We start from the raw sequence: 22255 nt of genomic DNA, 5'->3' as shown, positions 1-22255 counted from the left end.
AGTCTTTCAACCCCTGAAGGCTGCGGCCCCTCTTAAGAACCCAGCTGTTGGGATAATCCTGTTATTTACCATTAAAGCACAGGGGGAGGGAACGAATGTTGACTCACACACCCCAGTGCGCCTAGATAATGCCACACACTTCACCTGCCTCTGTGTACGTGAGGTTAACCCACACAGATGTGCGGACGACATCTAAGCAAATCCGTTTGGATTCCATCCAGACACGCTTGCATGTGTATCGGCTCGCTGGCACTGGTGTTATGGCTGGCATCTTGCCGCTTCACGCGATACAGCTCCATACTCCATGTCAGCATGCTTTTGAATGAAGCATGCATAATGCAAGAAGCATTGAACATCAACATATGCATGCAAAAGGCAGCCATGGGTATTAGCACAAAATCGAGTCACAACAATAAAATGCTGCAGTTTCCCATTTGTGCTCGTGACATAACTAAAATACACTAGGTCGACATGTATGTATGTCGACAAGTATGATCTATTTCACTTTGACACATTTATTAATGTGATACTTTCACAAAGTCACGATTACCATGTATATAGCTTACACAGTTCCAAAATAGATGTCTTATTCACAGGTTGTTGCTACTCGTCCCGGGGTAATGGGATTCCAGTTAAACCCCCAGCACCCTGTTTGTGACCTCCCCGCCTTTTATGACACGGTGATATTTCAGGATATTGGAGTGCCAGTGACCTCACATCGCGGAGAAAGAATTTTCAGAGCTGGCTTTACGACAGGCATGCACTCAAAAGTGCTGCACCGGAGAGGTTATTCCATCTAATTTGTTTAATTTGATTGTAACCGCGCTTCAAAAATGGCCTGATTTAGAGCCGGGTCCTAATAGATAGAACACAGCGCAATTTGGAGAAAAATGTACCGGGTCGATCTCATTTCAACAAGCCCACCACAGGAAGAGTAGTGTGCTATAAAAATGTGATGCGTGTGATGAAATAGAGACACTTTTGCATCTACCGAAGCTCCACATCACTATGAGATGTATGTTTTATATCATTACAGAAGCATTTGTTTTTGGGTGGCCAAAAACCTAAGCAGAGCAGTATTTATAGCGTATATTAAAATCAAATCTTCTGTGGCATATTTATACGCCGCACTATATTTCTTGTTGTGCTAAATCCTAATCAAAGGTCTTCAATAATGTAGCAGGAAGAAGCCACAATCCATATAAACGTGACCACATAACTCCAAGTATTTTTTCTTCACTGGAAAATGATGCGCATGAATCTGGCAGTTAGTGTCTACATGCAGAGGTATTTTGTTTTTGCTACAATTGGAAAATCTAGACAGCTGTTTTCGGTGTGTATATTAAAATTCTTATTGTTTGTTCAATGCGCCATAATAACTCAAGCCAGGAAGGAGGTTTATGGTCAACGCAAACATTTGTACTGTCTAGTTGGTGGATGAGTGGTTAGCGCGCAGGCCACACAGCTTGGAGACCTGGGTTTGATTCCCCGCTCGGGCATCTGTGTGGAGTTTGCATGTTCTCCCACGTATTTTTACTGGAGATATATTTGGACAAGGCTAGTCGATGGACGAGTGGTTAGCGTGCAGGCCACACATCTAGGAGACCTGGGTATGATTCCCCGCACGGGCATCTCTGTGCATGCGTGGGTTTTCCGGTAGGTACTCCGGTTTCCTCCCACATTCCAAAAACATGCTAGGTTAATTGGCGACTCCAAATTGTCCATAGGTATGAATGTGAGTGTGAATGGTTGGTTGTCTCTCGCCTCTCGCAAGACAGCTGGGATAGGCTCCAGCACCCCCACAACCCCCGTGAGGATAAGCGGTAGAAAATGAATTAATGAATGCTGTGGAGAAGGGGTAGGATTTCATAAGCTTTGCTTCTTCCTGCTCCTTTTCAGACATGTGTAGCAATGATGTGTATATTGTATATGTGATGTACATTAATGTAACATTGTATGCATGTCTGAAGAAGAAGACATTGCCGCGGGTACAGTCAGTAAAGGCGGTTCAACACAAAAGTGTGAAGCAAGGAGGTACTGCGAAAGCTCAACACCAAACTGACCATGGGAGGTGGAAACACATACACAAGAGGAGAATACATCCAGGTAAACATGCTAAACGGGGTATATCAGGCATACAAGCATAAACAAAGTGAAATACTCCATGACAGAAGCTCCCAAGTGAACTAGGGAACTACCAAGGACACTAATTAACAATAAAATGCAGATGTTCTCCCAAATCACTCTAACCAAAGTAAAGGTAATGAATACGGAGCCAATAGGAGATAATAGTGGAGCACATCCCGAATCATCCTTAGTAACACATTACTGGGGAGCAAGTGTGATTGATGAGGAACGTCTGAGACTGTGGCGTATCCGTAAAGCCGTGCGAGTGCAGGGTGCAGCTAAGGTTTCTTCTCCATTATGTCACCGAGTTCATGTCTCTCCCCCTGATTCAGTTTTCCATTCTCTTCCTTTTGTCTCCCACAGTTATTAACCAATGTTGCTTTTCCTCTCGCATCTTCTTCCCTGTACGCCCACACTCGACCCGCTCACAGAACCGTCACAGAGGCATGTCTCCATAAACACCACACTTGTCTTGTTATGACATGCTTTCCCTCCAAATTTAATTCAGCGGTCTTAACCCACTAATTTGATGCTGACTTGTCATCATGAGCCAAGGGTGTGCATGTGAGGGTTGGGCCGTGGTGGGCTTCTCACAGGCTGTCACCACTCTATGTGGACCAGAAGCACTGGTGGGTTGGATGACTGTTTCTTCGGCCAAGAATCCTGTAGATGTTCTAGTCTGAATACTACACACTAAGACGTTAAAACCCAATCCAGTGTGGGTCAATACATGCTAGGCAATCTGAACAAAACATCTGAGCTTTGTGTTATAGGGTGAGAAAGCTGATTTGTGTAATATCTAAAAATATATTAATATAAGCAATAATGAACTGTATTTTTAGAATATACCAAGAGACAATACAGCAGTGTGCTTTACACACGCACACATCCAGTGTGGACACATTCATTTGCAAGCTAGTGATAAAATTTGCCAGATAGTTACCAAAATATTAGGTGTGCACTAATTGCAGTTTTCTGGCCCATCACCGAGGTTTAAAAAAGTCGACCTTCCGACTCCAATTTTGGCCGATATTGATTTTTTTAAACAAACGATAGCACAAATCTTCTAGCTATAAAGCTAGCGGTAGCATGATTGCTAGGTGTTAGTCTGGCAAAGGGTACAGTGGACTTTCAGACTTTTGCTAGGTTCATAAAGTCAGTTTCATATGTAAAGGACAAACAATCGGCAATCCCCCAAAGTGGAGACAGCTTAAATGTTTACAAAATATCGATACTCACAATGCCAACGTTAGGGGCCTATAATAGTTCGCGAAATCGCGGACGGAATCGCGGAATTGGACAATAAAAACGGAAATTATTTTGAATGCGGAATATCGCGGAAATGCTGTTTTCATGAGAAAGAGGAACATAAACCTGGGGAATCGTTCCCGGAGGTCGGTAATCAATGTGACACAATACCTGCCTACCGCCCTTTTTCAAACATGGCACTCCCCCCGTCTGCGAAGAAGTTGCGCAATACCACGCTAACGCCGAAATACAGAGCCGAGCAGTACCCAGGTGACTTCTATGTATCTGGTGACATGTTATTTTGTACTTTCTGTCAACACTCAGTTGACTGGAAGCGAAAAAACACATGTGATGACCACTTGTTATCCAAAAGTCATCTAAAAAAAAAAAGAAACGCATAGCGCTAACGCTAGCAGGCAGCCCCGACAGACATGCGTTGCTGCCTCATTCAAGTCAGCGGACTTAAGCAAAGACTTCGTCGAGGATTTTGTGAGCATGTGTGCTGAGGCCGACATCCCCTTGGAGAAGTTGGGAAAAATACGTCCTTTTCTCGTGAAGCACTGCAAACGGAGGAGCGCTGCCTGAAAATGCCAGCAGCCTCCGACAACTTCACCTCCCCCGAGTGTTTGAGCAACACATCTCCTCTGTGCTCCAGAAGATCCGGGGGAAAAAATTCTCCGTTGTTGTGGATGAGACCACTGATGCTAGGGATTGCAGTGTGCTAAACATCGTTATTGGTAAGTTAATGTTAATTTATCAGCCTAATATACAACGTAGTGGTAGTCACCATCTGTGACATCTAACATCTAATATGTTCTATGTTAAAAAATTGACTGTGTTTTGTATAAAGTCAAATATATTTTCGCTTGAAGAGAAAAGGCTGGTTGAGCACTTTATTATTTTTTAATATGTCATTTGTTTTCACTTCAAACATTTTTTATTTGAAGCACCTAGTGCAATGTTGTGTTACATGATGCAGTAGTAAAGTATTGAGGAAAAGTGCAATATTGTGTCGCCTCAATGAATGTAAGTTCATTTCTAATTAATTAGTGTGCATTTTATTCATAAACATTATTAAAACGCACCCTTTGTGGTAAAATGAGTAAAAGGTAAAACAAAAATGGAATTCCAAAAAATTTAAACGGAAAAAACGGAATTTGGGAAAAAACAAAACGGAATTTGGGAAAAAATAAAACGGAATTTATAGGGCCCTACAACGTATCCAGTACTGGTATTCATTCAAAGAAGGGGAAGAGATGTTAGTTTCCCGGGAAAAACAGGAAGCTTGATAGGTATGCCTGATAGGAAATATACTGTTGGCTATGTATCATTTCATATTTTGTATACACTGTAAAGCTGTTTTATTCGGTACCACATATTTCCAGTCAAGCTAGCCAGCTAAGCTACTGTACAAAATACTTAAAGGGGCCGTCATATTTTGGCCCAAGCCCTGAGTATTTGATAAGTAGGGTAGTAAGCCTGTAACCCTATTGTTGAAATGATGCCAAAATATTGTCATTTCTTTCAATGTCTCTGTCATGTTAACAGCTTCTTAGCCACTTGAATGTTGGTCCATTTGATGTTGTGCCGCACTGATTCATAGCTTTGGGCTAAGTTGCCATTTGCAATTTGGATTTCGGCCACTTAAGTATCCTCTGTAGTGTAGCTAGGGAGAAAAGAGTCGAGTGGCTGCTCGTCTGTCCTCATCATTGCCAAAGAGTTGGCCCCGGGAGTCGTTTTATGAAATAATGCTATTATTGAAAAGTGTGGCCCAATTTGTTAAAAAAAAACACTTAATAATAAATTGGTGCTACAACACAACAAAGATCAAAACAATTAGGATAAAACTAAAAGGATGGGTTGGATTCATGTAGCAATTAAATGCTAATTACATGTGTGCATGAGGATCTATAGGTGCCGTTCCAGCTGGATCTGCTTTGGAATGGGCCAAGTTAATTATTTAGACAACATATGTTGAGTGTTATCACCAACAAGGACTTCATCCTTTGTTCCAACATGTGCAGAGCAACATGATGGTATGGTATTTAATCCAAGAATGTCAACCACTCCGACATTAAATTATTCATTCATCCTTCACCAGCTAGGAGCTTGAGACAGACCATTTCATGTTAGAATCCATGGGGGTCGAGTATGTTCATTCACTCATTCATTGACAGAGCTCTCCCAGCGGGACAGCTTTAATGCACGGAGAAGATGGGGAGTATACGTGGAGGACAGCTTTGCAGGGCTGCAGTGGCTGAAGATAAACAAAAGGTTATCCAGAGAGGACAGATTGCAGCTCAGAGGTGATTGGTTAATGAAGAAAACATTTGCTGGAGATGCCTTAGCAACACCGCAACACCCCCCTGTCTGACCATTCACAGCCAATCACCGGGTATGTGTTCTCCCTGGGGGGTCAGGTGAGCAGTATGGTAGTAATCACTGCTTAAAGATGAGTAGCTGCATCAATCAAGCAGGGGAATGAACCCGATACTGACATGGGGAAAGAAAGGAGGGAGGATGAAGCATCAATTTATGCATTTGGAACTTTGGAATATTTGGCACACAGACTCTTTCCCCTGTAAGCATAATTATAAACTCCATGCATATCAGAGAGAATTTTACTTTTCTTGTGGCAGTAAAATCATGTAGTTGTAGCCTCACACATCCTCAACGTGACAACACAATCTTCACCCGCCCTTTGTTTTGGGCATCCCTCTGGTCGTGGGACCCCTTATGCCTGATAGCGGAACACCTTAACTATTGTACTTATGTGTACTTAATACCATTTAGGGAGGCTCAACCTGTCATGTTGAGCAGTTAGCACATTCTCGTTTGACCACGAAAACATCAGATGTATTATTAAAACAAAAAAAACTGCTTTTTCTCAGAAGCTTTTGTCTCCTTGCCGAAGGCAACAGCAAAACTTGGGAGGTCTTACATTTTGGCACAAGATGCGAATGGAAACCTAAATTGTAGCCATAGTGAGCCAAGTGACCTTAGCAGACGTCACTGTTGATTCGGTTAGAATCTCATTTTCAGGGGAAATATGCTTTGTAATAAATTAGGCAAAGGTTTCAAGTCAGTAAACATGGTTTTTTTTTAGATTTTCATTATACAAAATACAATTTTAAGAGCTCTTAAAGGGGGCTGCACGGTGAAAGAGTGGATACCACGCAGGTCTCACAGCGAGGAGACCTGAGTTCAATTCCAAGTTTGTATGTTCTCCCCGTGCATGCGTGGGTTTTCTCCGGGTACTCTGGTTTTCCTCCCACAACATGCTAGGTTATTTGGCAACTCCAAATTGTCCATAGGCCAGTCCAGGGTGTACCCCATCTCTCGTCCGAAGACAGCTGGGATAGGCTCCAGCATACACCCCACAACCCTTGTGAGGTTAAGCAGTAGAAAATGAATGAATGAATGAGCTCTTGACTGCCAGGCGGCCCCAAAAATAGGCAATTGTAAAAACAATTGTGGGGGGGAGTGGATTTTATACAAGGAACTTTTACATAAGAACCTATATTGGAAATATCACTGCTGATGTATTACTGCACATTTCCTGTGGCCTCTGCTAGACAATCACAAAGCTCATCCAAAGCACTTCATTACAGCTGGACTAAATCGTCTTTTTATTTACGTGACCACCAGAAAGACAGACATTGCAGTCGCCGCCGTTAATTCCCACATTGTGCAGGCAGCAGAATGAACTCTCGCCATCGATCCCGCCAGCACCGCCACAGATTGAGATGACCCGGTGGAGGTCAGATTGAGAGACAAAACCGGCTTCCATTAGCCCAGTAGCTCTGCATTGTATGTCCGAGGCCATTAGTACACATGATATCTTGAAATAGATAAACCATTTATCTTGTGTTTATACTATTCCTTCCCACCCCCCGAAGGAGTTTGCGTGCAAAAAGCATCAACAAAAGTAAATGTATATTCCCAGCAGGTTTGCCCACCACCACACCACATGAAAGGGTACTGGCGCCGAGGGGGAGCAGAAAAACACCTTTTACCCCCGACCCTCCATCCCTTGTCTTTAATCCATCCCTCGTCTTTATAAATAGTAATTAGGAGATATAAGCAAGGGTTCTATTGGGAATTTAGACAAAAGCAAGAAAAAATGTACCAACAGGTTCTCATTTCAAAGACAACAACAAAGCAACAACAAAGCAAATGGGGCATTGTGCTTGTGTAAAGTTGTGGTGCGCTTGACTCTACGTACCTTCGTTAAGCATGTTGGAAATACCATCACCAGTAAAGTCAAGCAGGGTAACAATGAAGGAAATGTTGGTGCTGACCTTTTTCTGGTCCTCCAGCTTTTGGCCTGTAGTCTTCTTGCCATGCTTGTTGGCTTCTGCTCCATCCATCCCTTGTCCAAAATCGGTAATAATTCCAAGATAAAAATCACAGTCCGACAATCAGGGAGGGGCTACAGTCTGCCGACAAGGGCCTGCGTCCGGCACGTGCCTTCCACCGGACAGAGGCGATCCATGGCAGGTTGAATCAATCGAGGGGCTTTGGAGAACAACAGGTCATAGGTAAGGTGGTTACTGTGTCATTGTGTTGATTTCCCTCTGGATCCTGGTTGTGCAGTTTCCTCACAGGGTAGACACCATACCTGTCTCCAAGAAGAGGGCCCTCCAGGTCTGGGGAAGGAGGAGAGACATGTTAGCCTTTGACACAATTAATGCAAAAGCACCCTGCTTCTCTGAAAAGTCAATATTCCCTTCAGAGCTCCACTGTACAAATGGGGGGGGGGTGTGTCTGCATATCAAAGCCAGTGTTGCCATGGTGCTTAGAGAGCGGGAGGTGGGGAGAGAAGCTTCCACTACATACTGTACATGCTGTTTGTTCTGTTTGAAATCAATCTGGCTGATTGATTTCGATTGGTTTCTAGTCCATCCAAACTTATTTTCCACTAACCGAGGGAGGATTGAGTCATTTTGAGGTTGGGTAAACTTGTATTCTGGGGTCCAAGAGTGGAAAGATAACCACATGATTGGTGGCTGGCCCCTCTTTGGACTCCAAGAGGGTTAAACTTGTCTTTTGGTTTACTCACATCTGGCATTGAACAGCAGCTGCCATTCAAACTGACAAACCAGCTTGACTTGACCCGGCAACAAAGAACATGTGGTATATAGGAATTTTATAGTCATTGTGGAAACCCAGTATTTGGCGTTGGGAGTAATAATTGCTACTTTGTAAATTATATCTGTGGCGCCCTCTATGAGTTGTGCTGAAAATGCTTTTCGAAAATGCCTCAAAGTTATACAATCTTTAAAATAAATGGTCAATGACTTATGGACTATAAATGATGTTTTGGTTGATAGCAGCCATGTTTTTCAATTAATCCTGCTCAAATTCTACACACGTGCTTGTCAGCCCTGTAAATTCTGTGGTGATTCAGCCAATTTGTACATCCCAGTAGGTGTTTTGTTGAGTTAATTGAGCTGTGTGACAAATTTCCGGTTAATCTGATTTATGGCGTTACATAAAAGCACCATCACAGGCAAAACAGAAGGGGTGTATTTTTCATGTGCAACAGTTCATTATTACTTGTTCCCAAAGGTTAGATGACAATCTAAACATAGTGTACATAAACCACAGCCATTTTGAAAATGGGAAATTATGTAAAATTATGTAAATCCAATTCATCCATTCCAAGCACCCAGAAAAAAGTGTGAAATAATTCTAATTGATGAACATTTTTTGTTGATTATTGTTGTCTAGTCTGTGAACTGACCTTCTTTATCCAAATGCTGACAGTCGTAACTTTCTTCGGCCCCATGGCATTAGCGTTATTTAGCAGTCACACTCAATATGTAATATGAAGCAAAATGTAGGGTGAGTTAGTAGAAAAACTTAACAGTTTTTGGTTTAGGTATGCAAGAGAATAAATGAGGGTACACACACGACACAGCCACACTTTGTTTCCACACACATGACTACTCCGTCAAAAATCAATATTGGTTGCACTGCAGTTCAGCCACCATCCATCCCCACAAGTTAGCCAATCAAACGCTCCAATAATCCCTCAAGGTAAGGCAATGTGAGGCAAAGGAAGTCAATACAGAGGAGCAAACTCCCTGGGTGACCGGCGTATTGTATTCGCCATCCCCCGCTCTCTTAACACCAGCCAAATCTTAACAGCTTTCTTAGCGACTAAACGCCATAACAGCTCAAGTGCCAACGCGTTTGGGTGAGGGCAATCAAGAAAGTGCTTCCAAATCGGAACAATTTTACAGGGTGGGGGTATGAATCATGTGTTTGAAGCCCCCAGGAAACTGCAAAGGGTTTTTTTCAATTACAATAGAGTATCTTATAGGTGGTTTCATGCAGAAAATATTTGCTGCAGTCAGTGATTATGAGCGAAAATCAGATTTTGGCACAGGTTCCCTCCAAGAAGTGCTAGCTTGGCTAAAAACTCGGGGATTTTTTTAAGTCATTTAAACTGCATGACTGTTAATTTCCTCTTTTTTCTTCAAAAAGCAACATCAAACAGACGTTCTTGATGCAAGGAAGCTGGCTGCTGGCTGGCACTTGCTGGTAAACAATGACAGGATGGCTTCAAATTTAGGCCACCAGGGTCAGAGGCCCTTCTCCATCTGCTTTTTCCTGACAAGCAACAGCGGGTACAGGGTGTCCTTATCAAAGAGGCAAGGACATACCACCAAAATGAGAAAGAACAGTCACCACATTATTTCCAAACTCTGTAATACAAATGGAAAAACCTCCTTCCCAGTTATTTATTTACTGATGTTTCAATTCCATTCCATTCCATTCAATTGCTTTGAAGACCTCCTCAATCCCACTGACACGGCTTCCAATGAGGAAGCACTCCATGGTGGCTTCATGAGGTTGTTGAGGTAATCGGGAGGCTCCTCTGTGGCAGGACCCCAGGGGTGGATGAGTTCCTTAGTCATGGTTGACACGACTCTGTAGCATCTCATGGACATCGGGGTGTGTGTCTCGGGATTGGCAGACTGGGGTCGGAGGGAGGATGTGTTCAAACGCTCCTCAGCTTTCCTTGTAAGGTCTATTCAGGGGTTCTGGAGAGAACTGATCCGTTGAATAGTTGAATCTCAGATTCAGGAGTGGGGTTTTGGTCCTGGTCTTGGAACTCGGCAGAGTCCTTGACAGTGCATGGGAGTTTGACCAACCCCTCTACGTGTGTTTTGTGGACTTGGAAAGGACATTTGACCGTGTTCGTCAAGGAATGCTGTGGGGAGTACTCCGGGAGTATGGGGTACGGGGCAACATAACTATTTTATGTAAAGCTCTTGTTGGGTCAGTTAAGTTTCTGGTGATGTGGTGACAACAGCTAGCTGGGGGGGCCCCAAGGTCATTTTTCTATCATGGGACCCAGAATTCAATATTCATTCATTCATTCATTTTCTACCGCTTATCCTCAACGAGGGTTGTGGGACATGCTGAAGCCTATCCCAGCTGTCTTCGGGCGAGAGGCAGGGTCCACCCTGGACTGGTCGCCAGCCAATCACAGGGCACATATAGACAAACAACCATTCACACTCACATTCATACCTATGGACAATTTGGAGTCGCCAATTAACCTAGCATGTTTTTGGAATGTGGGAGGAAACCGGAGTACCCAGAAAAAACCCACGCATGCAGGGGGAGAACAAGCAAACTCCACACAGCGATGGCCAAGGGTGGAATTGAACTCTGGCTGTGAGGTTGTGAGGCCTGCGTGTTAACCACTCGTCCACCGTGCAGCCCCGGAATTCAATATGACATATGAAAGAATCACTTAATTTAATAGAATAAAATTGGAGGCATCTGATGATGAGGCTGGTGTAAAATGCAACACTTCCTCTGAAACGGTGGCAGATAAAATAAAAGAAGATCCCTGTGATATCTTCGGCAAATACGTGTCACTATTTATTGCTTAGAGCGCATTACCATGAGCTGTGAAGAATCTTATCGGAAGACAAATCACCATATTTATGAGAAACAGAGACTGCAATTTCATCCCTGCTTGGTGCTTAGTGTTGCCCAACCCAGCTACCGTCTCTACAGATGGTCCGCAGCTCCTCCCCCAAGCCTCAACCAAGTGGCCTTTCCCTGGCACTTGGTATTCAACGGGTGTCTGTAACTCTCCAACTGGTCAATAAAGTTTGATTCATGAGACTCGAGGCAATAACTATACACTGCTGCTTTAATTTGCGGAGATGTAAATGACGGTCATAGATCCAACCTGATTTCCTCAGGGAAAGCTGGAGGGCCGCCAGAGCATGCGGCGTAAATTATCACCTGGATAGGTCAGAGGTCAAATGCAGCAAACGTCTTGCCGTGGCATTAAAGTACTATCAGGCCCTAATGGGTTCTTTGAACGTAAACCTTAGTCTCAGTCAATCAAAATACAACAAATGATTGACATGTTGGATTTCTCATAACTGTTTAAATTAGGTCTAACACTGCGAAAATTGTGTATCAATAATGAATTTCTGCTCAAACTGTGCAGAATGTATGCACTTACCAGCAATATAAACGTCTGTATTTTTTAATAATAGCTGCCAACCTTCAACACACAATGCAATGACAAAGTAAGAAGCACGTACCTGAACTACGCAGAAGGACAACTTAAATTAGCAACAGGTGCAAGTGACAAAGGACAATCAAAGCACGCGGACACAGAACAGGCAACACAGGAAGAACTACCAAAATAACAGTATAAAACCCAGAACCGGCTTAAAAGGGAACATCAATCAAACCAGTCACAAAGCTTTCATGTTTTGGATGCTTTGTTTGGCACACATTTGGCAAGAATTGTCATCGGAAAGCAAATCCTATGAAAAACAGGAGGATGAAAACAGAGTTACCAGTGTACTATAAAAGTGGCTTTTCTGTTTAAGGGAACTTTTTGCATGAGTCAGCTGTAGTGTGAATGGAAGTTGCTAAAAAAAAAACAAAAAAAAACGAGTGGACTAAAAGCAACATTATAGAATGTTGGCTACACTGCAACACTTTTAATACCTCCAGCCTGCTGCTGTACGCCCTGAACAGTCCATAAATCAAATGCTTTATATCACAAAGCACAAAATGAAATTTTTGTAGGATTTTTTCAAACCGTACAACTCTAGGAAAAACATTTCCTTGGAAGGAGATGAAACGGGGCTTCAATGAGAAGGTGAGGGATGAGATGGTGGAGAAACGTGGAAGGCTAAGCTGAACTGCCGGAGCATACGTGGAGACAACAGCAGTGTGAATTAATCATGAAATTAACTCCATTTGTAAGCTGATTGTCATATTAATGAAAGCCAGTTAAGATGTTAATATCCTCTGCACTTCCCGTCCTCATTTATTGTCGATTCTACATATGAATCAATCAGGCAAGCTGTATTAATTGGGCAACGCAACACGCGGCGGATGCACACCAGGCTGTTGTCACGGCAACCGAGAAGCGAGGGAGGCGAGGCATAGCGCGTGCGCTGTGTTTTGCATGTGCCAATTAAAAAAAAAAACCTTTTCTCTAATCGCTATTGTGAAGGTGAAGGCAGACACAAGAGGATGGAGCTCATTAGCTTGAGCGATGTGTGGTGTTGAAGCTTCCAGACATATTTCTGGAAGGCACCTCATTGTTTATTGTTTCTGTGACACAATGTTGTGCTGGTGACAGCAGAATGAATCAGGAATATTGTCAATGGAAAAACTTCTCACAGGCAGGACGGGTCCTCCGACATGGCGAATGGAGAAGGGGTGGAGAAGAAGGACGCCTCCAGTCATCTACATACAAGCTGCATTATCACGCAATTACATATAGATTACATTAATGTGCTTTCACACAGCCAAGCCCTCGGCAGTGCCTGCATGGAGCATTACATAGGCGCGTAATCTTGTGATATTGTGTCCGGATTAACATCAAATCTCATTACGGCTGTGGTGAACCATGGGGGAAGGAGGATGGGAGAGAAAATGGAATGGAGGGTTGGAGGGTGTTGGCGGTTTTTAGGCTTTGTAGTTGACTCGGAGCAAGAAAAGAGAAATAAGCAGAATAAAGATGAGATACGGAAATCTCAGTGATGTATTACAGCGTTTGGGAGGCTGATTTACAACACGCTGGAATCCAGTGCACATTTACACGCATGATCAACGAGGACAAACCAAACAGGGGTCAAAGAGTCAGAATGAGTTGTCCCAGCACGGTTGAGAGAAATACGACATGCCTCCTGCAGCTCATCCTGCCTTAACCCCGCTTTAACCCGCCCCACCTTGGCAAAAAAATGGCGCCTAAGGCTGACACACTTCATAAACCTTTTTTATGACCGATAGATCCACAACGATTGTAATTGGCAAAGTGATATAAAGCTGGCACCGCCACAATGCTCAATTTACGAAAGGGATATGGGTGGAAACACCTCGCCCTGTTAAGTATAACAGATTGTCAGGCAAGATAATAGGGGGCGCGATATCAAATTGTGATGCAGGCATCCCAATTCCTGGGGGGTTGGAATGGCGCTCTTATGTAGAAATACTCTTAAATCTCTTACATACAGTCCTACCTCCCAATAGGAAGACGGTGCAATACTGAAAAAACACGTGGAGAACAAATACACATATGCCCCTCCCGCAGAGGTGCATCATGCAAGTTATCGAGCCTGGTGGGGGCCACACTAAATCACAGCAAAGCCCCAGTAGAAATGAGGGATAACAGCACACGGCGGCATTACAGGCATCAATTGCAGAATGCATCATCTCTCGCTATCCACGACAGGGTGCTGGGGGAAGGGATGTCTCAACAGGCGGCCCCAGCGTGCGTTTCACGCCGGCAAAGCGCTCGGCCATGCAACAGAGGGGGTGATTTCACACACCACGACGGGAACGATTACGTCCCTTTAAACACACACTGACAGATTTCAAGCCATTCAAGTGTGATAGTAACATATGCAGGCATTATGTGGATGTGGAATAAAGAAAACTAACAACCAGTCACATCAAGTCAAAGTATGTTTGCACTCATGGGATGATTTGCTTTCATCATTATCTATTTGTTGGAAAAGTCAAAATGAAACAATTGGGAAACATACCAAGCAATAATAAAAACAGAAATCCAGTCATACACAAGTACATGTATATGAAAAGCAAAGATTCATTTAAACATTAATCCAAAATGATGGAACAATAAACTTCTCACCCGCACATATTCTATGTAGCGGCTGTCATAATATTGGTTGAATGTTGTCACCCCACAAAAAGAAAGCATGTGACCATCCAAAATTATGTCATTATTTATTTACTGTCACCTACTACAATCATTTGAAACCGTTTTTACACTGTTCAGGAGTCTTGCATGTATGCTTACACGTATTTGCAGCAAGTGCACGTCAAGACATGAAGAAGTGATGCTACAGCCTCAAACTATGTGGCAGTTTAGGCCAATCACAAGCCAGAAGAAAGGAAAGCGGAGGGACGAGCTGCAGCTACGTTTGTGGCACCCCTGATGGCACAGGTGTGAAAATAAAGGCCTGATTCGGCCTGTTTATGTAGCCCACATAAACATGTGGCATGTCAAAAAAAATCTTAACATTTTTTTTATTTAAATTATGTTAGTAAATTTGTATTATATTTTTAGATTGTTTTAAATACTAATTATATTATATAAAAACACAAATATTTAATAATAATTATTATACAATAGTTGTACCCTCAAATTTCTGCTTGTAAGTAAGTTAATAAATCATATAAGTAAACAATACATATGATGAAGTGATTATACAGTCCCAGGCGGCAATCTGACGAAAAACATAACTGCAATTTGGTCCATAGTGAAAACGGGTTTGACACCCCTGCACAATAAAATGAGCTCACATCAAACATGTACATGCCTCCCTGAAATTTTCTTAAATGGCGGCCATGTTTTTCAACCCACCCTGCTCAAATTTTACACACATATGCTGGTCAGTCCCCTAAAGGCGTGTACCAAATTCGGTGGTGATTCATTTAACCACCCTCAAGTTACAGTGGCTGTGTGAGGAATTTCAACATTTTCAAGTTTGTCTTATGGTTTGGTTATTATGTCGACATTTGGGCTTTAATCCAAGCCCGTCAGAAAAATAACAGCACATGCTCCACAGTCAATGTGAATGTTTTGCCCAACTCTGGGAGTAGAAGCAATACTTTACACAAATACAACAGAGCCAAAAAAAATTGACACCTGCAGCCCATTATTGGATGACTATATCTTACTTCTTTATTATTTTTTCTAAGCTTCAAAATGCTGACAGGTGAGTTATCTCCATGATAACGCCATGGCAACACTGTTGAATGAATATGGTTATGACCACACTCACTCTTTCCGAAAGGGCGGAGTGAGTTGTTGAGTTGTAAGAGAAGGACCCTTCAAGTCCCCAGTATTCCATTAGCTGGTGTGTGATGTACAGCCCCGCACACGCACATACACACAAACACACAAGAGAAGACAGTTTCCCCTTTCCTCTCGTAAAACCATCCTCCGCCCGACTGCCTCTCCTCCTCATCCTCCTTTTCCTCCGGAGCACACCCTCTCTCCGTCAACATCCATCAAGGCGAGACCTCCACAGATGGCCCCGTGGATACACGCATTCAGAGACTCCCCACTCCCTTTCATTCCTAGACACGCCACCCTACTTTCACACCCACTAATTCTTTCATCCCCAGCTTTAAGCCGCTCAGAAACCAAAAGGAGCTTCTGTGGCTGAGCAGAAGCCCAATTAGGACACAATTAGAGCTACCTGAGAGACCGTGTTGGATACATAAAGCTGCTTATGATAGTAGTTGGAGGGTGGGAGGGGGGGTAATTCGTGAATGGCAGCCACAATCCCGATCAATGAGAGAAAAGCTCAGCACTGATGAGCGAGTCAATCTGAGAGAAGCAATCAACAAGTTCATAATACAAGAAAATGACTTACCATTACATTTTGGGTCTGTTTAAAAGTCCAGGAAAGGGTGCAGTTCCAAATCCTATGGACATCACATATCCAAACCCTGGAGGGATGGAAAACACACCTTGTTAGCCTCTCTGCTCTGGATGCTGAAAGCTTGCATCCTGTTGCCTAAGGAAACCTGCTCCACCGCCAATGCTAGAGAGAGAGAGATGTGGTAGTGTAGCAGTAGTAGTAGTAAGAGGTGGGACAACTACAGTATAGAGAGTGTGTGCGGTAGAGGGGTGGGGGGATGCCAGCGCCTCGTTGTACAAGTCGTAATCTGCGCATCAGCGTGTTCTCAGCGAGGGATTGGAGGCACCACAGAAGCAATGGATGGGGGGGAGGGAGGAGGAGAAGCATGAAGGCAGGCAGCGGTGAATGAGAAGGATGCAGCATCCTCCCTCGCCTCACACTCCCTCTCTCTCTCTCTCTCTCTCTCTCTCTTAGACACACACCCCTACCCCCCCACCCTGCTACAGATTGCATTGCACTGATGAAATTTTAATGGTTCTTTTAGGAAGAATAATGAACATGCTAGTCCCGGGAATAAAGAGAAGGGGGGGTTCAAACGCACACCTATAAGAATATACAGCGTATGAGTGTGTCTTTTTGTGCTGCTGACACACATCCACCAAAGCTCCCACTCACTTCTTGTCACAATCTTGTACAGACTCACTAACCCTTTTTTTTCATTTGCTCACAGAAACACACACGCCACGCCGCCTTACAATCAACAACATCAAACACCACAACTGACAAGATGCTGCTCGTGCACAGAGTAGAGAGTACACTGACACATCCTACCCATCCTCAAACCGCTCTCTTGGTGCATCCTCAGCACACACACACACACACACACACACTAGCACACACCCAACTAATGTGGAACAAAGAGTACAGAGGCACCAATAGATGGGAGAATGGGGCAAACCATCTTCAATTTCCTTCAATTAGAAACAATTACATCTCACCAATGTGTGGAATTAAAATCATAAATATGATATACGTGCTAAAGCTGGACAAAATAAAGTATAAAGTAAAAACAGCACATAGTTATAAGAGAATTATAAGAGAATAATATTATGATAAATAAAGAATATAAGCCCAAATGTTTTTTAAAAAGTGTAATTTTTGAAGTAGGAAAAAGGTATGGTAATATGTGAAACTAGAAAAGCCCTCCAAGAGAGCAGACCTGTCACGCCCTGTGTGGGTTCCCTCGTGACAGTTTGTTTGGTTTCCTTTCTGGACTCTTATTTTGTATTTAACTTCCTGTTTTGCCCTGTCTTCCTTGGTTGCCTCACTCATCCACACCTGTCCCTAATATGTATTTGTCTATTTAGTTCAGGTGTGTGCTTCTCCCTGTGTGGGATTATTGTTAGTTTGTCCTACTGCTACCTGAGTTGCCTTTTTCTGCTGCTGCTATTATAGCAAAAAATAAATATTTTTACTTGCTTTCGGTCCTGCTCTCTGCATCCTGGGGTCGCACCGCAACACAGACATGCCGTACCGTGACAAGACCTCTGCCAAAGTGTATTGTGATTCACAGCAAAATAATAATCCTACATTTTTTTGACATTTTGTGCTCTGACTATTTTTTGTTATATACACAAATACACAAATGTTACAGTGGCCATTGTGGTGTTCTAACATGTTTAGTTGAATCACCACAAAATGTGGTACACACCTTTAGAGAACTGAGAGGCATGGTGTGTAAAATCTGAGCAGCATGGGCTTCTCCAATGTTGTAGAGTAGAATTGGCAGTATAGTGCATCTGTATTTCTACAAGGGGCACTGCAAATGTCACCCTGTTATGGAAACCTATTTTTAATTAAACACACACCTCAGCCCATGTTGTAAGCAAAGACACATCCCAGTATCTTCCATTATGGCTGCAGAACTGAGAAGCAGAAGGAGTATAATAATGAAAGAAAAGGTCACTCGCAGCTTGTTAATTGGCTTTTTTCCGTCAGAAAACACCTTCAGTTGTTGCCGATGAGAGTTAGCTTGTAGCTATTCTAAAAAAAAGTTACATTCATGGCTACTGTGGGTAAATTTGATATTTCAATGACCTCAAATACAAACCCCCAAAAATCACTAATTTGCTTCCCCTATGAATAGACAGAAAATTAGCCCCTGCCGCCTTCTTCCCAGATTGTCACGAAATTTAGTGATGCCTGTCTTTTTGCTGGTGTTTTTTTGTATTTTTGTATTCAAAATAACCTGCAAAGTTCTGAATGGATTTAGATTACATTTTGGAAAATGTGATATGGAGGAACTAATTGCATTTTTTTGGGGGGGGGGGGCTCACTGTCTGGATGCAGGAATTAAAGGATTCTTTAACATCACGAGATAGGGCTTTTTCATTGTGGTGTTTAATAATAGACTTATTAATTATTATTATTATTAATAGACTACACAAACCAATACATACATTCATGTGAGAATACTAGACATCCAGTGAGTTAAGGAGTGACAGCCGCCATCACTTACACATCAATATTTACCAGCTGTTTTAGCTTTTTCAACTGTGTTTTAGCTGCAAGGATCCAGAGAGTCATCGACATTGACGAGCATCTCTCTCCCTGGAGTCTTCAGATCATTATGTGGAGATATGATTATTAAAAAGTACTCTACTGTGGCAGGAAGGTAGATGCCACTACATTGTGCACATGTGTGTTTAGTATCCAAACTGAGTTACATGCACTCCTGTATGACTGGGAAGACACCAGAGAAATATACAGTGGCCAATGTTGAAATGCTCCATATACGGAAAACCAATGCTGCTCTTGACACCAGTGCTGTCAAGAGATTTAATCTCACCTAACAATGCTGAGAAAAGCCCTCATCTTGAGGTTTTTCATTTTCATTTACAGTACATTACAGTACATTATCATAATAGATCAAAAACTTGATAAACAGGCTCAGGCAAAATGATCTGACACATTTGTAGGTTAAATAAAAGGCAAATAAAGTAAAGAAACAAAAAAGTGTTTTTATTTTCAAAAAGTACATATAATGCAATTTTTTCATATAATGCCATTTTGCTTTGTTTCTTTATAATGCCATTGTTTTTCGTTTCTTTTTCTGTTGCTGCCATGAATTGGACTGGTGAGCATGGCGCTTTCAATGTGGAAACGTTTATCAAAACAAACGACAGACATGATCCCGTACCAGCTCCAAAAACCATCTTGTTATGGGTTACCAACTTCAGAGCTACTGGATCTGCAGTGAAACCAAAATCAACCGGCCGACCTCGCACCGCCAGAACTGATTTAATTTTTCAAAACATAATGAAATAGAATGGAATTGAAAATAAAAACACTTTTTTGTGTCTTTACTTTATTTGCCTTTTTTTTAACCTACAAATGTGTCAGATCATTTTGCCTGACCTTGTATAACAAAAGAACACCTTAATGAAATCATTCATTGAAGCTCCGAATTCATTTGCTTCACTTGATTTTTCAAAGTAGCGGAGAGAATGTTGTTTTGACATATACATACCGTATGTACAGTACGTACAGTGCATCCAGAAAGTATTCACAGCGCTTCACTTTTTCTACATTTTGTCATGTTACAGCCTCATTCCAAACTGAATTAAATTAATCTCTTACCTCAAAATTCTACACAAAATACTCCATTATGACAATTTCCAAATCATGTCCAATCAACTGAATTTACTGCAGGTGGACTCTAATTAAGCTGTAGAAAGATCTCAAGGATGATCAGTGGAAAAAAGATGCACCTGAGCTCAATTTTGAGCTTCATGGCAAAGGCTGTGAATACTTATGTAAATGTGATTTTTTTGTTTTCTATTTTTAATAAATTCAAAACATGTCAAAAAAAACCTTTTTTCACATTGTCATGAGGTAAGAGGTTAATTTAATACAGTTTGGAATGAGGCTGTAACATGACAAAATGTAGAAAAAGTGAAGCGCTGTGAATACTTTCCGGATGCACTGTATTACATCATGTTCTCTGATTGGTTTATTACAGCTTTTGGATTATAAGGCCCATCATCGATTTTTGAGAAAATGAAAGGCTTTTAAGTATGCCTCATAGTGTGGACAATACGGTAGTAATCACACACCAAACAAATCTTTTCCATTTGTAGTAAAACACATCTATTTACAGTCAACAAGTAAGCAACAAGCAAAAGATTAGTAAGTGAAGGATGTTGTCATCCCCTTAATGGCATTAGAAAATGGCCTGTGGGAATTATGCCTTTTAGAAGGGCCACAGAGGAAGTCATCCATTCATCCTTTCCTGAACAAGAACATGACTGGGACATGACTAACCTCTGGTGTTAATTAAACACCATTAACATGCTTCACCTAAGCCCCAGCTGTTCCTATGCAAGAGGGAACATCTCTCCACACGCCCTCTCTCCACCTGAACAATGTGGGCTCTTCATTTCCTATTTTGCAGATCAAGAGCATCCCCACTGTAGATTCCTGCGATGCGGACTATGTGGGTAGACACAAAGAGCGGCATGCTGACCAAGCGCATTAATAACCACATCATGCAGAGACGGCCGGCATGATGAAGGCCAGCCACCTCGATAATAAGCACGAGCGGCAAGCTAAGGAGGGAGAGAGACTGATGACTTATCATCACCTCCTCTTCAGCCCCCTGGTGTGTGGTTACATCTCATTTGCTGCCAATCCATCTCGGTGACACGGGTGAGCATACGCTGGGGTCAAGGTTCACGGGCATTTGATAGAATTAGCGTCTTAAGGACGATGGATTATTCCTCTCAGCATCAACTGTATGGGGTCTTGGGGTCGGGACAGTGGGTTAGTAATTCACTTGAGGGTGTGGTGCCATTAACCCTTCAATGTAGAAGATATTCTTACAGCCTTGTATATTTGAGTTTATTTAATCTTCTAATGAAATTGGATTAGCATCTTCTCCGCAAATAACAAATTTGCCAAAACCATTACACAAGATGGCAGTAGCTCCTCTTGAAGTATGAGTGGTCAGCATCTGGCAGCTACCTCTGCATGTGCTTTAAAATGTTGTACCGGTATTACAACATTGGTTCTGTTACTGCTGTGTTGTGCAAAATACTTTATATAGCATGACCCTATAGTTGTAGCAAGCGTATACTACCGCTCAAAAGTTTGGGATCACTTGCAAATTTCTTTGTTTTCCATATAAAAACACATTTTCATTCATTCGTTAATTTTCTGCCGCTCATCCTCACAAGGGTAGCGGGGGTGCTGGAGCCTATCCCAGCTGTCTTGGGGCGAGAGGCAGGGTACACCCTGGACTGGTCGCCAGCCAATCACAGGGCACATATAGACAAACAACCATTCACACTCACATTCATACCTATGGACAATTTGGAGTGGCCAATTAACCTACCATGTTTTTGGAATGTGGGAGGAAACCGGAGTACCCGGAGAAAACCCACGCATGCACAGGGAGAACATGCAAACTCCACTCAGAGATGGCCGAGGGCGGGATTGAACTCTCTTAGCTGTGAAATCTGCGCGCTAACCACTCGACCACCGTGCAGCAATTTTCATTCATTTTATAAACAATTGTATCCATTTCACAAACAATTAAAATTAATCGAAGAACGATCTACATTTTTGTATAGAGGCCTATTATCAACAACCGTCAGTTCTCAGCATCAAGCTCATGATATGGCTGCTAATCCAAGTGAACCATGTTATAAGGCTAATAGATTATTAGAAAACCCATCTAAAAATCTAATCTAAAATTAAAATCTCTTACCACTACTCCCATCAGAGCGCAGCACAAACTGGGTCTAACAAGGACAGAAAAAGGAGTGGGTGCACAACTGTGCAAGAAGACAAAATATCTGAGAATGTGTAGTTTAAGACAAAGACGCCTCACAGGTTGTCACCTGGCAGCTGCACTAAATAGTCCCGGTCAAACACCAGGGTCAGTATCAACAGTGAAGTGTCGACTTCAGGATGCTGGACTTCAT

At 42.5% G+C, this 22255-nt stretch overlaps 1 protein-coding gene across 2 annotated transcripts in view; it reads right to left on the bottom strand.

Annotated features, from left to right (window-relative positions):
* nav3 (neuron navigator 3) overlaps positions 1-22255 on the bottom strand; it is a 286722-nt gene that overhangs the window by 204986 nt on the left and 59481 nt on the right. Inside the window, exons 2-4 of one of the 2 annotated variants that reach the window (XM_078798162.1) lie at positions 16284-16359; positions 7997-8024; positions 7677-7893 (exon numbers count right to left, since the gene is read on the bottom strand). In XM_078798162.1, coding sequence (XP_078654288.1) covers positions 7677-7745 — 69 coding nt within the window. In that variant the 5' untranslated portion in view covers positions 7746-7893; positions 7997-8024; positions 16284-16359. Of the gene's footprint in view, positions 1-7676; positions 7894-7996; positions 8086-16283; positions 16360-22255 lie in introns of those variants that run through there. The other variant, XM_078798159.1, reaches the window with a different exon arrangement.

This window comes from Doryrhamphus excisus, linkage group LG2, assembly GCF_037039965.1.
Source record: "Doryrhamphus excisus strain RoL-2023G ecotype Guam linkage group LG2, RoL_Dexc_Guam_v1.1, whole genome shotgun sequence".
Classification (NCBI taxonomy): domain Eukaryota; kingdom Metazoa; phylum Chordata; class Actinopteri; order Syngnathiformes; family Syngnathidae; genus Doryrhamphus; species Doryrhamphus excisus.
Note: the sequence above shows the minus strand (reverse complement) of the source record. Positions and strands in the feature narration are given on the sequence as shown.